This window comes from Octodon degus, unplaced genomic scaffold, assembly GCF_000260255.1.
Source record: "Octodon degus isolate 3935 unplaced genomic scaffold, OctDeg1.0 scaffold00036, whole genome shotgun sequence".
In the NCBI taxonomy this organism is placed as follows: Eukaryota; Metazoa; Chordata; class Mammalia; order Rodentia; family Octodontidae; genus Octodon; species Octodon degus.
Window position 1 is genome coordinate 3,688,977 of NW_004524612.1, and position 17,208 is coordinate 3,706,184.

A 17,208-nucleotide genomic window follows, 5' to 3' on the forward strand; every position below is an offset into this window, starting at 1 on the left:
TGATTTTCAAATCAAGTCAGGATAATTAGGCCACAGGAGTCATTGCTTCATCAGAGTCACTTGATTCCCCTTTCAGCTCCAATTGCCCTAAATCTTTGTCTATCGTTAAATTTTGAGCTTTCTTCTTGTGCTTCTTAGCAACTGCATCATTAGCACAAAGTTTTCTCATTTTAATGTTTGGCAATTTCTTCAGATCCAAATCCCATTCTCTAGACAAAACAAAAGAATATGGTGTTGGCAGGAACTGAACTGAAAAAGCAGAAGTCAGTCAACTTGTACAACTGAAAGTAGCAACTTTATAAATTTACAACAGACAGTAAATGTACTTGAAATAACTAATACATCTGCATCCCCAGAAACCTGGCTCTCCTTTTCTCTGCCCACTGCATTCCTCTCTATCTGCACTAACGCAGCAAAGCCTGCACGGTGAATCCCACATATTCAAAATTTCAAAAGTAAACAGAAAAATACTGGGCAGGAATGACTATAAAGCTCTGCTCCTTTCCCTGCTCTGACTTGAACATCTCCTCCGCGCTACACGAACTCTCAAAAGAAGACACTGTCCCACCCTCAAAAATCCACCAAAAACAGTCAGAAAAGGTTTTCCTTTTTACACACAATGGTACACTGCAGTAATTTCAGTAATCACATCATCATTATTTTTGTAACAGAAAATGTCCAATTGTTCAATTTCAGCATGTTCTGTGACAATTTATGCACAAGTATTTTCGGACCAACAAGACTTTTGAGAACCAAATTATCCAGCAATACTAAGAGACCATGGTCATCTCTTCTCTCACTTCTGCCTTTATTTGGAAGAGGCAGGACATGCCTTGTTTCAGAAATAAGTAATATATTTTGTACTTGATTGTGTCTAATTTTAATTAAAGAGCCTCAGGTCCCTTAACATGGTCCAGTGAAGACTAAAATGATTAATAAGAAGCCCTCTTAAAGACAGAGAATCAGGGCTGGCCAAATAGCTCAGCAAATTAAAGTGCCTTCTTGGGGCAGGTGCAGGGGCTGGGAATTCGATCCTGGGGCTTGCTGTGCCGCCCCCACTCCCGGGGCACACTGATACTGCAATGGAGATTGGGCGCGCCTGTAACCCCAGCTCTTGGGAGGCTGAAAACAGGAGAATCACTGCAAGTCTGATCTATATAGTGAGACCCTGTACACCCTGTCCCAAATACAGAAAATAAAATAAAGACAGAGAATCTATGCTCAAAACCTAAAAAACTGAAACTCTAATTGCAGTGGTCTCCTTGGTTACAGGGTACAACCAGAGACCACCAGAGCAAGAGGTTAGGACTGACTTAAGGCTCCTTCTTCACTTCCCATTACCCATCGCCTCCACAAGGGGGCGCAGAAGAATCAGGGGTGTGCCTTTATCTCAAAAAAAGGAAAAGAACTGAGAAGGAATAGCAATACCTTTAAAATACTAAATTATATTTGAAAAAAACAAGGGGAGCACTTTATCTTTATTTCAGTATACAGGTGTTCCAAATAAATGGGACTGTGGAAAACTATTACATTGTCTAATAAGAAAAATGGATAAAAAAAAAAAAACGCTCTGATTTTTCTTCATCTCTAACATCTACATAAAAAGGAAGCTTATGCCTCAAGTCTTTCATATACAACTTCAGGGGAACATAAAAGGGACACTTACCTAAAAGTTTTCAGACTACTTGCATGTAAAATGTCCGGAATCTCTGCGAAAGAAAATATTTTACAGCCATTGGCAACTTCTACCTTCCATCACTTAACAGTTTCTTCATTTATTATTTCAGATATTAAATAACAACAATGAATATCCAAAGGAAAATAAAACTAGGAAGCCCTGTTATTCTTAGCATAAAAAATCTGGCAAGCATGAAGAATTTAAAAAAGTAATTCAAGAAAGCTATTAAAAATAAATTCTAGTAAAAACTTAAATAAAACAATACACATCAGGGAGTTTTGTATTTTCTCTCAGTGAAAGTATACTTTTTTTCAAACAATATTTTACCTTGAAACATCTAAGGAGTACAAAAACAGTATTTCTAGAAGTATATTAAAATGGGCATTTCTCTTCTTTGCATGATTGGAAAATCTATCCTAAGCGATGAGCCCGAAAACACTGCTGAAGCACCGACCTGAGTGACACAGAGCTGGCACACATTCACGCTGACCCTTCCAAGAGTTTCAAAACATAAGATGACAAGGGACTGGCTATTTAAAGTTATACATTAAACACAGAAGAATTTTTTTAAAAGCATAATAAAATGAGCCTGAAATAATTATTCCACAGAGGATATTCACATTTACTCTCCTCAAACAGAATCGGTGACGTGCTCCCATGTACCTCTACCCTCGTGAGTCAGGGCTCACACATCTTTCAGCAGACACTGCCTGATTCTGGAATAAACCCTGGCAGAACTGGCAGAGGCTTGGGTGAGCTACGCTACCAGACCTGCCACAAACACACATCTACGCTACCAGACCTGCCACAAACACACATCTTACTTGACTGTGCTCTGTTAATTATTGCTGAACTTAATCTGGTACAGCTGAGAGGAAGACAGCTTGTGCTAGACAGATAATGGGAGAAGTGAAAGCCATGGGGTATTTTGCCAATGGGCTGGATGTGGTTATGAAAGCAACTCCAGGGCTTCAAATCTGAGCAAAAGTGCAAGTGCTGGTTCCATGGAAGGAAATTAGGTGAGAGGAGCAAGTTTTAGGAGAAAAGCAGTTTTGCTTTCTGACATAGAGGGTTTGAGAAACTCAAGTTTGATAAGTCAAGTCTGAAACTCTAGGGACAAGTTCAGACTGACAAGTTGAGGTGGACACTGTCAGCTGTTTGTAAAGGATTTTTTTTCTGTTAGCTGTTTTTAAAACTATGGGATTGAGTATGATTAACTTATGGGTGGGTATAAATAGAAAAAACACCCTCAAGGATAGGGAAGTAGGCCACTTCAGTTTAGCAAAAGGAAGATGTTACGATTTAGATCTAAAATGGCCCCCCAAATCTCATGTGTTCCGAGGTGATTGGATTAGGAATGTCTCATCTGCTGATAGGAGGGGCAGCACCTACAAGCGAGCATCTCTCGCCAGCTCCTCTCACTGCTCTTTGCTTTCTGGCTGCCATGAGGTGAGCAGCTTTCCCATGTCAGCCCCTTCCTGCCTCGGAGCCAGCACACTACAGACTGAAACCACTGAAAGCTGAGGGCAAAAACCATACCTGTCCTTGAAACTGTGCATGTGAGGCACTCTGCATCAGCAAAGAGGAAAGCAACTGAGCAAAGGTCCAGCTTCCAAAACTGCCCTCATTTGGGGCAGGTGGACAGCGGTCAGGCTTCTCCACACCAAACTGAACTGCAAAGGGCAGCTGAGTTGGTGTCTGCACCAAATCCTGTAAAGGGGTGACTGAGAGTTCGTGCCCAGTGGGGTGACTGCTTGCTTAGCAACTAAAGGTCATCAGGGCCAAGGACTTTCGGTGAGTGGTGGAGACGAAGTCTAACTAAAAGGGTTCAGAGTAAGTAAATACAAGGAAATAAATAAACTCAAATTTATACTCTTAGAAGGTAAAACAGGTGAACAAGGACACAGAATTGGTTGAAGCTTTCCTGTCACCCTCTCCTGTTATGGACTGTGTCGGGCTCTTTCATACGTTAAATATCACTAAACTTTTGAACCACTCAGAAGTAGGTATACTATATTTTGCTCTCATTTTGAAGAAAGCAGGACTTAGATTTTGTTATAAAACTTTCCATCACTTATTTAGAAAGCTCTCGGTTGCTTTTACAGTTAATAAACTTCTTAAGAATGAAAAGCAACTGCCATCCACTTTGGAGTTTCTTAGTACAACCACAGATTTTCATTAGGCCCAACACTTTCACCCTGCTTTTAATAAAACTTGAAAAATTTTAGTTTCGCTTCTAAATATTAATTTATTTTCTCCATGACACAAATGCCCACAGGGACCAGGCTAGACATGTGAATGAAGGAAGGAGCTGGACCAGGACATTCTCGAGGATACAGGACATTATGAGGCTGGGTCATCTTTTTTAAAGGACACAAGAAATCTGCAGTTTTCAGTTAAAAGCACCAGGCTGCTTTCTTTTTAATGACAACTAGTAAACTAATCAAACGCTACTTGCAGTTCACATGGTTTGGGTAGCTACCAGTTCATGGCTATGTCTTGGTGTCCTTTCCTAGTAAGTGGCTTTCATCAGGTGATACTGCCAAATTGTAATACACTTATTTTAAGGAATTAATTTAACAAGCTACAATGCTAAGAGAATAATCTTGATTTCTAAAGTTTTTCAGGAATGACTGCAAGTGTAATGAAGTAGAACAAGAATTACACAAATGACAAGAACACAGTGTCTACTCTAAAGAAACAGAGATGTGGTTAAAGATCAGTATTAACAACTCTATAAGAAAGCAAATTAGGTACCCACTGAAAAGTGAAACTTATAATAGACATGAGAAAATGACGTCACTGCTTCAAAATAGTTTTTTAGGGAACATGGGGGGAGATATGACTCTTAGGAAAGGAAATGAAAGGAAAAGAATTAAGCTAAATCAATAGAGGGAAATTAAACCTTTGATATGAATTACAAATTCAGTACTACTGTGTATTTAGGACAGAAAAAAGCACCACAGAGAACACACACCAAAGCCATAGCCATAGTACTGCTGCCGCTCACGCTCCATCGTCTGCTTGATGATGGTCTCCCGGGCATGGTGTCGCCTTCCCTGCCTGTCCTTGATGCTGTTTTGTAACTCGATCTGCTCCAGCTCACTGCTGAACCGATTTAAGTACCTGAAATGTATGAAAATGATTGAAGTCACAACTTACCAGTTCACCTTGGTTCTGTAACTTTTCTATTTGTAGGGTTCCCCATGACCTCAGACCACTTACCACCTTCCCCTGATAACCTAACCACTATTTTAACCCAGTGGCCCCACAGCTGCTATCTGCTCACCTGAGAACCTTAATCTTCAGCCATCTACCGCTTCTCTCCATCCCCTGTCGGCTTCACCAACCTGCTCCACCTTTTATGCTGCCTACCTGGGAAATATGACCATTTATCTAACTGACATGCGAGGTTCACAGGCGTGCTCCTTGACTGCCCTCTCCCCTGTACTCTACATTTAAGTGTTCAGTAAAAAAAGAAACTGTATTTCTCTTCACACAGCTCCTCTCTTTTTCCTGGCTGCTAGCAGAGCCTCCCAAGCCTCCTGGCCAGGGCCCTGGTTCCTTCTCAGTGCATTTTCCTCATTCTCAAAACTGTGACCTTCCTGAAGTTTAAATATGCTCACCTTAGGTGCCTACTATTAAAGTCTCTCCCACCTGATGTCCAGGGAGGGTAGAATCCAAACTTTTACACTGATACAGACGATCGTCCACCAGCCAGTTGTCAATTACTATACCTGCCACAGTGTCCTCCCTGCACTTGCTATTCAGCCATGTAAACGTTTGGTGGGTCACTGGGTGTGTCACCTTCGCTCTCATCTCTGAGCCTTTCACACACTTTTCTCATGCCAGTGACTCTTCAAATGACCTCACCCAGATCTGCTAACCAACCCTACCTAGGCATGACAAGGTAAATGACACTTCGGCAGGAAATCTTTCCTGATCTCAAAAATTGAGATAACCACCACACTCAGGTGCAGAAAGATTACAAACCTACTACACAGGTCAAGCCAGAATATGAACCCCCAGTCTTTCCGAAAAGAAAGCACATTTGCTTTTCTACAAATACAGAGTAGAGCTTTAAATATCTCCCAAGAACCAGGATGAAAAGCTACCCTTTCTGGTCCTTTCTCATCATATACCCACTGTTTACCTTTCAATTAATTGACAAGCATCCTTTTTTGAGTATCTCAGTTTTTGGGGATCCAGCTGATTTTGAAACCATTGCAGTTTTTCACCTATAAACAAGGACCAAAATATTTTAGCACTGTAAGTCACCCTCTAACCAAAGACTCATAATTCTCAGCATCAGTGTGCTTAAAACACAACCAAAATGTACCACCTTGTGAAGCGGAAACCTCTGTGTGAACTCCAAGTAATCTACCCAGGGCCACAACATTAAATACATTAAGCATAAGATCGCTGGCAGATACTACACAAGTTATTAATAGCAAAGACCATGCAGCTGTGAGCAAAGCTGACCATGGGGGTGATTTTCAGTTAAGTTTCTCAATAATACAGGTTAAAAAATGGCCCTCGCCATTATAGACATACCCTGCTTAGAATCATTGCATTCTTACCTAGTGAAAGATGTGAGAAGCAGCTTCAAGCAGCTTTAGCTCACTAAGACCTCACAGTCACTACTTTTGAATCTCCGCCTCAACACTAGGAATCCTTAACATTATTTCATCTCAAAGTTTAATGATTTGCTTCATTTGGTTTTTAATCAAGTGTGATATTAAAGAATATTTCACTAGGAGACCCCCAAAAAAATTTTGGTAGAAGGTAATAATTTACTACATCAGAATTTTAAATAAGCAAACCTACTTACCAATGAGGTTGAGACGTAAGGCCTTTTCATTCTTCAATCTTGGAAGAAAATTTGTATGTATGTTAGCAAATTCCCAAAGCAAGTTTTAGAAATCTGTCAAAAAAAAAACAAAAGGAAAAAACTCCCCAAAGAATTTAAATCCAAAGATCATTCTTTTACACTTATAAAATTAACTGTAAAAGCACAAATATATGGAACACTTGCTTTTCTTTCAAATCACTGGAACAAAATGTTATTACAATACATTTTTAGTTCTTCAATGATGAAAGAAGCTCATAGAACAAACCAGCTTTGAAAATTCAAATGGAATCCTGATTAGATTATAAATATAGGTTCTGCAATATGCAGAATTTATGCACAAAAGAGTAATAAATGCTCTTGAAAATAAAATGTTACCAACCAAAATGCACTACTGTCATCTTTTAGCCTTCAAAATGCAAAGTATGATTACTTTTTATGAATTTGAGAAGAATTACAACACAGAAAATAATCTTTTTATTTTCAAAAGCAGTGTAGGTAATATGCCTACTGTTCATATTCTATAAATCTGTTAATTCAAGAGATCAATGGACACCTAATCTTCACCAGAGTTCAGGCTAGGCCTTGGGAACACAGCACTGAACAAAACCCCACCATCCACCTGCCTGCCTCAACAAAGTCTAACAGCCAGACCTGAAGTCTGCTAGCAGCTAAGAGAGCAAAGCCTATCTCTTATCTGTCTCAAGTTCTGCAGTGGATGCAACCTCAGGCAATACACAGAGCACAGCCTGGGGAGATTGTGAGCCTGAGGCACCTAGTTAAGTGCTCCTAGGATTTCAGAGCCAGAAACTGCTTTGGTTCTAAGCTAACAAAGTATGGTATAATTTCTTATGAATCAATAACACGCATCAACTGCTGTTTATTTCTAAAAAGCAACATTATCTGAAGTTCAAATTAAGTCCTACTGCTACCTTTTGTATTATCTTACGAGCAGCTGTTCCAACTGTCTGGGTGTGCTGTCACCAAATGTCTTTTGAAAACATGCAATGCAGCATTTCTGTCTTACTGGAAGTACTGGTCTATAGCAGGGAGTCGGTCAACAGCATATTAAGATGCTATTCATGACCACACTGCCATTTAAAGTATAATTCATGATCGCAGATGCTGCCGCTCAAAACACTGACTGCTAATATAGGACTAAACCCACAGTTTCACAGCCATAAAATATGCTACAAACAACTAAAACTGTGTTTGGTTCTGATATCATGACTTCTGTTATGATGCTGGCTTCTTTAAAAATAGCTGAGAAAAAAAGGGAAGCCCTGCTGGTTTAGAATACTGCCCAAACAGGAGAATTACTATCAGCTCCTTTCTACTGAAACAGAAGCCAGTAACAGAACTTTTTTAGAGCAGATTATATGAGACAAGCTTGTTATTCTCGCTTGTTTTTTCTTCCATAATGCTTCTATAATGCTGTTTCCATAATGAGCATATAAAACTCCGAATATACCTGAAAACATACGTTCTAAGCCCAACATCACAAGCAAAAAGCATGAACCAAAGGAATCTCACTTGTGGATCCTCTTCCTTTCTAATTTCTGCCTGTTGAGGCCTTTGGAACTCCTCGGCTGCCTTCCCCTTCCTGTGGTACTCATTAGGTGAAGTCTGAAATAGCACACAGGTGCCAACAGCTCCCTAATTTTTGACATCCTTAACTCACCCTCTGAACGGGAGACCCAAAATCTCCTGTTGTCCCTTATCATCTACAGAGCACAGGCACCATGTAGGTCCAGCACATGACAGCACAGCAGCATCCCTACCATCTCTCAGCCCTCTGTAACTTCCTGAGGTGCCTCCCAAGACAATTCTAGTAGAACCCTCCCACTCTCCGCATCCCATAATCCTAATTTTGTTTCACTGTACTCATCACATTTAAATTTACTCATCTGGTTTAAGCTCTATAAAAGTAGAGTCAGTCAGTTTTTCCTTATTAGAGAACATACTCATCTAATACTTGCTAAAGGAAGAGAAAAAAACAGAAATACTTGTTTGAAGGATAAATGTGCACAAGGGATTTCTATCAGTATATAATGCAAGTGGCAAAAAGATACTCACTTTTCCTTTTTTTCTTGTTTGTGGGCCTCTCTTGTAATCTGACCCGCTTTTCTACTGTATGGATGGACAATTTTTTTTTCTCGTCCTGTGCTTTTTCCTTTTGGTGCCTTAGGCTAAAATACAACATATATAATCAGATACATTAAATGACTACTTAAAAAATTGCTTTTATAAATATTTTAAGAGCAATAATACAGTGAGCCAGAAATACTAACATAAGACATGGACAGTTAACAAATGCAGCTCTTCAACTGTAAATTTCCTTCAAGTGGAAAATTAGTTACTGCTGAGAGTCTAACTACAGAAGTTGCACATGGAAGACAATGGGCAGTCAATAAGCAAGGTCAGAGTTGGGCTCATTATCCTTGGAATTTAGGATCGAAAGAAATAATAGAATGTATCTCGAAATTAGCAAATCTAAAGAGGGATAAAATATTCTCCCACGTAAGTCTTAAAGCAGGGAACCAAGTCCAAATTAGGTATCTCAATTTTTTTCTTTTTTAAAATTTCTTCACAAGTATCTACCTTATCCCACCCATTTTATTTAAGAATCAGCTACTGCTCTCTGTAATGGAAATCTCAGGTAATAACAACTGAACCTAGATAAAGTTTAGTTCTCTTCCGTAACAAGTAGAAGCTGGAGACAGTTTGTCAAGGTCCTTATGGATCCAAGGTCCTTCTATCTTGCTGGGAGACAGCCTGCAACATAGTACAATATGGCCTAATACTGGGCCTACCCTCCAGTCTGTGAGAACAGAAAAGAAAGTACTGGAAAGCAAACTCCCACCCTTCAAGAAGAATGGTATCTGGGAAGTTGCAGATTCTTTTGCTCACCTCCCACTGACCAAAGCTAAGTCACAGTATTTATAAAGAAATGAATAGATACAATAATCATCTCTGAAAAAGGAAACCCACTGCTATAGAAGAAAAGAAATACAGTAGGGGACAGCTGGCAGCCTCTAATATACCTAATCCTGGGGCTGGGGAGATGGTTTAGTGGAATAAGCACTTCCCTGGCAGGCACAAGGTTCTGAGTTCAATCCCTGGTTCCACAAAAAATATATATATATATATATATTCATCAAAAAAGTCAAGTGTCCATAGGATTGTCTCTTGAAAATTACTGCCATTTACATTAATTTAATCCTTGTGCTCAGTATGTCCACTGCGTTCTCCTTCCTAGTCCTTTCCCCAAAATCATGGAGTCTCTTCCTGTAACATTAATCCCATAAAATCCCTTTCTGCTAAGAGTTCTGCTAGCTTTTAAATCTTCAATAGAGAATCAATTTACCTCCAACTTGCTTCTCCAGTGTTGTATCTCATATCCTTTCACAAAAGATTCTCCACCTCTTCTTACTGAAATTCAGAATACAGCATGCCATTCCTAACTTTTGATCTTATTTTCTTTGATATGCAGTTTCCCTATGCAGTTCAGGCTCACCTCAAACTCACTAGGTATCCTTGGTTAGCTTTGAACTCAGTGATCGTCCTGCCTCAGCCTCTTGAGTGCTGGGATTACAAGTGTGGGTTACTACACCCAGCTCTTAACTTTCTGAGACTGCCGTTTTTTAGGAATTCTTTCCCTCAGTTGTCCACTGACACAATGCAGCTCAAAGTCACATCCTTTTTAAAGCTCTCTGGGCAGAACTAAAATGGCCATCATTCCACATTCACACATGCATTCCTTCAAAAGTATTCATTAAATACTCTGCTCACTACTTGATAAATCTAATAGAGAAGTGATGTCTAAGTCTGAAGCTCAAGGTTAAACTAGAAGTTGGCTGACAACAAAGCATAAAAGGAAAGCATAAAAACATAGTAGATACATTGTTTTGTATTCCTGCACACAAGGTGTGGGGGTAAAGGGACAAATGGGAAGTGGGCTAAGAATTCTTTAAACACAGTCTATTAAGAGAAATCAAGTAAAAAAACCTTTTGCAACGTGGGGTAAAATGCCACTAAGATGGCACCCAAGGAAGCCCAACGCCGGATACTCACACCCTTGCCTAATTTCTTCCAAGTGTGAGACCAAACTACTAACTCACTCTCAATGAATGACACTGGATAATGTCAATTCCAAAATTTGGTGTGCAAGCCGGATTTCCACCTCCCTCCCTTCCTCTCTCTTTCTCACCTGGTTTCTCTGATGGAAACCAGGCGTCATGTAGCAAGCTGCCCTCTGGAGAAACCCATGGGATGAATATTCGAGCCAGTTTCCAGCCAACACTCAATAAAGAACTGAGGCTCTGGGTCCAGCTGTCCAGGAAAAGCTAAATATGACCAAGAACCATATGAGTGAACTTGGAAATGGGTCCTTCCCATGCGTACTCTGGAGCTACGGATATAGCTGGACTGAGAAACCTTGACAGAGCGTGGCAGGCAGCATTTGGCTCAGGACTCACAGAGCTGCGATGCCACAGGCTGCTCTTTTAAGGCACTCAATTTTATGGTAACTTGTTACACAGGAATGCAAGGCCTAGAAATCAAAGCAGAGGTACACTCTTTGAAAATGTGACCTTGATCCTACAGATCCTAACAAGAAAAATGGTTTCAAACAATGAAGAAAGTTCACAAACCCTTAGAAAAAGAAAAACTTAACAATGAAGTGACTCAGTCATGAGGTTTCAGCAAAACATCTACATCTAAAAAAGTACCGTTAAGGACTTTTAAAAAACCTTTCACTAAAAAAAATATCTTGGCATGCTTTGAGTGTGAAAACGTCCTCAGAGCTCTACAAGATTACAGCTAAAGAACTTTCAAGGTTTAGCACAAAGAAATTACAAAGAAATTGGACTTACATCCTGACTTAAAAAGTACTTACGATTCCTTATAATTTATTTATGAAACACAAATATGTACAGTAAGACCATACATCAAAACATTTTCATGAAAATTTTAAAAAATGTTTCAATAGGGAGAAACTGAAGTAAAATAAAACCCTCTCAACAAAATGTTAGCCTATGAAGCAGTACAACTCTAGCTCAAGTCTAGCCTGACAAGATGAGCTTACTTCTCTTTAAATTAACTGCTCCTACAGGAAAGTCTTCCGTCACGTTGGCCTAGCACTAAAAATAAGCAGGTGGGAGACAGAAAGTGACTCTTCTTGGCTTAAACTTTGTTCAAACTCCTCCTGTTTAAGGCAACCCTTTGGCAAGACCATGCCACCACACAGAAGGTTAACACTGAATTTTAAAAAGCCTGGAATTTCTTAGATATCGCTCGCAAATCAGCCCAGAGGACTCCCGAGGTACTTCACCTCGAGAAGAAGCACGGCCTCACAAGCCAGGGTCAGAGCACCGCGCTAAGCAAACCTCCCAAGCGCCCGGCAGGCAGGCAGCGAGAGGCGGCGCTTCGGACAGCACTTCACCGTCCAGCTCACCGACGCTCCCCCGCACAGTCGCGGCTTCAAGGCTTTCCGAGGCTGCCTCGCGTTTTAGTCTCCCAACGACCTGCCTTCTCCTACGCTGCGAATCCCTGCGCTCGTCCCTCGATGCCACGCGGGCCGACCGCCCCGAGCTTGGGCCCGGCTCGCAGGGGACGCGGGGACGCGGGGACGCGGGGACGCGGGGACGGGACCCGCTCCGCCCGGGCTCCCAGACCTCCCAGCCTCCGGCCCCAGCGCAGCCCCGCGGACCCAGCCCAGGACCGCGGAGGTGGGACGGTGCCGTACCTACCATGGTGCCGTCCCAGAGGCCGCCGAGGACCCCGCGCCCCAGACCCCGCAAGCCCGCGACTGGGAGCGACGGCTCTCAGGCGCGCAGTCCAGCCCGAACACACGTGGGGCCCGCAGACGCCCGCAAACCGGAAGGGGCGGGGCGAGAGCGCCGCCTGAATCGTCCCCGGAAACCGAGCTCTTGTCTTTTTCGTCCGAGCTGAACTTTAAAGCCCGTGCTCGCTGTAGCTGGTCCGGCTAGAGCGCTGGGCGGGGGAGCTCAACTGTGCTCCCGGGCTCGCCTTGCGCTCCGCCAGTCGCGTTGGGCCCCACGCTGGACCGCGAGCCTCTGCCCCGAGCCAGCTTCAGCGGCGGGCAATCCTGCAGACTATGGGCTTCCTCTCAAGGTCTGGCCTTGCAGCGGCTGGACCCAACCTGGAGCCTGGCTGGGAGATGCCCCGGCTCAGCTGTTCCTGCAGCCGGCTTCCCTGTACTGTCTCACCTCGAGCAAGGCTTTTCTTGAGCTGATGTTGGTTTCTTTATCCCAAAAGGCCCCTTCCTTCCTCACAGTCAGGGCCCCTTCCAACCCTGTTTCTCTGTTTCTGCACAGCAGGGTAGAATTCCAGAGTGTAACTTCGTTCAGTAAACATTTACTGGATGTCTACTGTGTGCCTGACAGCAGGGCACCCGGGCAGTGTTCATCCTGTCACTCAGCTCACATTCCAGGGGCGCGTGAAAAATAAATGAGTATTTCTAATCGTTTCAGGACTGAAGAAACCCTAACCCTAAGGCCGGTGGGGTGGGCAGGCAAGCTGTTTGACACGTGGTGGTCCCTCCTCTTTCAGAAATGATGGAAGATTTCTGAATAAGAAAACTAGGCATGAGACAAAGCACTCAGCAGGAGGAAGCTAGGTATTCTTAGACAGGTGTGAAGGTATATGAGTTAAATTAATAAATATATCTTTTAGAAATTCAAATTGTAAATAAGAATGTGGGGCCAGTAGGTTCTTGAATCTAGGAGCAAGACATTTTTACATAACTTTTCAAGTGTGTGAATGTGCACGATGTGTTAATCTACCCAGCGAAAGTCATTCTTGCAGTATATTCTGTGGTGACAGTGCTCTCCTGAGGACTCCAAATGAACTGGAGCGTTTAGAAAGCAGCTTGAATCTACACTAACTCGTCCCAAAGGCTGATCCAGAGAAGTCAGCCTCCTAACTTCCATGTTGCTGCCAATCTGTGAAGCATTACATCCTCACTGTAGCCGATCTGGCTGCGCTAGTTACTGCTCTTTGCCACTGACTGTAGCCCGAGGAAGTCCCTCCAAGGACATATGGGGACCTCAACTCACTTTCTCTATCGAGTAGATCCCTCCACGTTTGTCATGCAAAAGCATTTCAGGACACATCGCTGGGAGGATAGGTACATTTATTAAGCAGAGTCAAAGGAGCGCAGACTCACAAGGGAGGGCAGGCGTCCAAGGATGAGGAGGACAAGATGATAAAAGTACAAACTTAAAGCTGCAATTTTCCTGTCTCTTTTCTTCCGATCTTTTTTATTTTTCAGTTCTACTTCATCCTGATCACAAAATTCCTTCCTACTCTTATCTATCCTGAAAGAGAAATATTTAGAGATATTTTCCTGTCTCTTAACAAACACACAATAGTGTGCGTGTGTTATTAACAAACATACAGTAACGTGTGTGTGTGTGCTGAATTTGTGTAGGGTTAAGTACTGATTAATGTTAGATATCAATGTAATAATATGTATGCAATTTGAGAAAACCACTAAATAAAGAGAAACGGTATAAAATTTTTATAGAGACTACACATTGAGAAAATAAATAAAGTGAAAAATACTTAGATAATTCAAGCCAAGGAAGTAACAGAGAAAAAAATGAAACATGGGATAGCAGAGGAAAAAAACAAAATATAGCATGTTTAAGTCCATTAAAATAGTAATGGACTAAATGCCCTTAATTTAAAATGAGAGAGAGAGAGAGAGAGAGAGAGAGAGAGAGAGAGAGAGAGAGAATAAATCTGTCACCCTAGCATTCAGGAAGGTTGAGGTCAAAGGATCAGAAGTTCAAGCCCAGCCTGGGTAATTGAGCAACTTAACAAGACCCTGTCTCAAAATAAAAAGGATAAGGACTAAGGATATAGTTCACTGTGAAGACTCTGGGTTCAATTCCCAGTATTAGGATAAAATATATTTCACACATATTCAGTTTGCAGTACTGGAAAAATATATTACACATATATTTCATTTTAAATACTGGAAAAACATAGAAAGGAGTACACTAATCAAATCTTAACTAAAAGAGTGCTGCATAGGTATATTAAGATTATGCCAAATTTAATTTAGCTCAAATAATGTTAGCATAGAAAAGATCACCTAATAATCAAGAAGTTTCCATTTTAAATTCATTTTCATCTTTAGTAGTATGGTCTTAAGATATGTATTGGAAAAGCTGATACAATTTCAAGGACAAGTACAAAAAACCAAAACCTTGTGTGAGAATTTTAATTTTTTTTTCAATAATTAAAAGAATAAGTAGATGAAGTATTGACTGTGATTGTGAAAACCACAGTACAGTCTAACCTAACAAATCTATAGAGCTTTCTGCTTCAAGTACTTACAAGTGCAGCAAGACTTCACATATATGTGCGATACAGTTAACAAGTTTATTGCACATTGGGTGAGCAAGTAAGATAAGTGCAAGCAAATCTGGAAGGACTGAAATCTTACTGACTTGGATACATCTTATGACAATGTAAACTAGAAACTAACAACTAGAAAAGAGGAGAAAAATTCAAGTACATCTCATAGAAATCCTCATAGAATATCTCATAGAAATTAAGAATTATACATCTAGGGGCTGGGGAGATAGCTCAGTAGAATAAGCATTTGCCTGGCAAGTGCAAGGGCCTGAGCTCAATCCTGAGTTCCACCAAAAAAGAAAGAAAGAAAGAAAGAAAGAAAGAAAGAAAGAAAGAAAGAAAAGGGAAAAAAGGAATTATACATCTAAATAAAGCAAGAGCTAAGGAAGAATGGATGTTAGAAAATAATTTTACCTAAACAATAACAAAAGTGCTAAGTATCTAAATTAGTGGGATGCATGCGGAAGAATAATTATCTCACTTAACTTACATGTTGGAAAAGAAGAAAACTAAAAATCAAATTTCCATATGCCAACAAGTTGGAAAAGAAAAAAAAACCCAAAAACAATAAATTCAGAACAGACAGGCTAGTTCAAAAACAGAAAAAAATTACTGAAATATGAAAATATTATATATAATTTAGAAAAATAGAAAAGCTGAAATTGGAATTTTACAAAAGGATATTGAAATTCATAAATCCCTGCAGGGGAGAAAAAGAAAGAGAGATAGAGATGAAGACAGACAGAGAGAGAGAAGAGAGAGAAGAAAGAGAGAGAGAGAAAGAGAGAGAGAGGACCCCATTAATCAAGACTCAAGAGTTGAAAATATATTATGTCAAAACTGACAAAAGTCACTGAAAACTTGAATGCTCTCATCATTTTTAAAAGTAGTTTCTAAAACTTATCCACATTTGCTGGGGATATAGCTCAGCGGCATAGGTACCTGCCTGGCAAATGCAAAGTCCTTAGTTCAATCCCCGGTACTAGAAAAAAAAAATTTATCCACATCAAAACTAAAAGCTAAAGTTTTTAGATTTTTATAAATACACATGAATAAAAATAGAACAGAACTTCCTTAGTATGATCAAATTGGAAATAGTAGTAGATGGCATCATTCTTTTATTTCTGACATTAAATAACAAACTTCCATTTAATCACATATAAAATCAGTTTGGTATTATTTAGAGAGTTAAAATGTGTACATCCTTTAGGCCAACAGCAATATATGGTATATGTCATAAATGTTATATATCTTGAAACACACATGGGCACACACACACACACACACTCCCTAGAAAACCTCCAACACACGTCTCTCATATTATACAAATAAGTATAATTGTATTCTTCAAGGGCTGGTGGGGAGTGGCGTAAGTGCCTACCTGGCAAGTGCAAAGTCCCAAGTTTGATCCCTGGTACTTAAAAAAGAAAAAAAACAAGCATTGTTCATATTAGTGAAATCATTCAAAACAGTGTTGATAATACTAACCCAAATTGGAAAAATTGGAAGGAAACTAGTTGTTCATTAATAAAACACTTGAAAAATGAATTTTAGTAAATTTTATGCAGCAATAAAGTGAACAAATAACACCTAGGTTAAAGAACATGGATAAATTCTAAATCATAACAGAAGTGAAGCAGAAATATATGAACAGCGTATTTCCATATATATTACAAAATTAGGCAACACAAGTAAGACTACATTTTTTACAGACACCATCATAAGTACCAGGAATATTGCTTGTGCGGTGGTTACCTTGGGGTTTGATTTATGATTATTCTTCATACTCCACATTTGTACTTTGCACACGTTCATGCTTGTATGTGGACCCCAAGATCTGTGGACGCTCACGTCCGTTATTTATAATGGCACATCCGTGCCCAGCCTACTCCCATCCTCCCTCTGCTTTAAATCATGCCGAATGCAGTGCGTGTGCTGCGCAAACAATGGTGACTGCCAAGACCAAACTCAGAGTTTTCCAGATCTAATCCCTGTAAATGTTGCTTAAAAAGTCTGCTTACCGTGAGAGAGCGCACCCGGCTCCACTAGCGGAGGATGCCAAGGCTAAGGCAGCCTGTGAGACTTCGAGCAGCTATTCAGGCTCTTCTGCCAGACGTCCTACCACAATACTGAGTGACATGATTTAAACACCTGGCCCCCTCTGCCGCTCCCTCTCAGATCCTCTTCTTTCTTCCTTCTGGGTAGTGACCTCTCTGCACTCCTGCCTTTTGAAGGTAAGAGTCACAGACTTCTACTCTAACACGTACCAACCTGTCAAAAGCTTCTCCCAAAT

At 40.7% G+C, this 17,208-nt stretch overlaps 1 protein-coding gene across 1 annotated transcript; it reads right to left on the reverse strand.

Annotated features, from left to right (window-relative positions):
- Tma16 (translation machinery associated 16 homolog) lies at nt 1-12,408 on the reverse strand. Its single transcript, XM_023714735.1, has 7 exons — nt 12,278-12,408; nt 8,604-8,716; nt 6,510-6,547; nt 5,832-5,916; nt 4,656-4,804; nt 1,667-1,709; nt 1-209 (listed from the first exon to the last, which is right to left on the reverse strand). The coding sequence occupies exons 1-7, from the start codon at nt 12,278-12,280 to the stop codon at nt 26-28; spliced, it is 615 nt and encodes a 204-aa protein (XP_023570503.1). The 5' UTR covers nt 12,281-12,408; the 3' UTR covers nt 1-25.
- Nucleotides 12,409-17,208: the final 4,800 nt, after the last annotated feature.

What these genes read in the sequence shown, in the direction of transcription:
- Tma16 (XM_023714735.1), bottom strand. An exon ending in AAACAAGAAAAAAAGGAAAA is followed by an intron (nt 6,548 to 8,603) that starts GTGAGTATCTTT and finishes TTTTCTTCCAAG; the next exon opens with ATTGAAGAATGAAAAGGCCT. An exon ending in GCTTGTCAATTAATTGAAAG is followed by an intron (nt 4,805 to 5,831) that starts GTAAACAGTGGG and finishes CATACATTTCAG; the next exon opens with GTACTTAAATCGGTTCAGCA.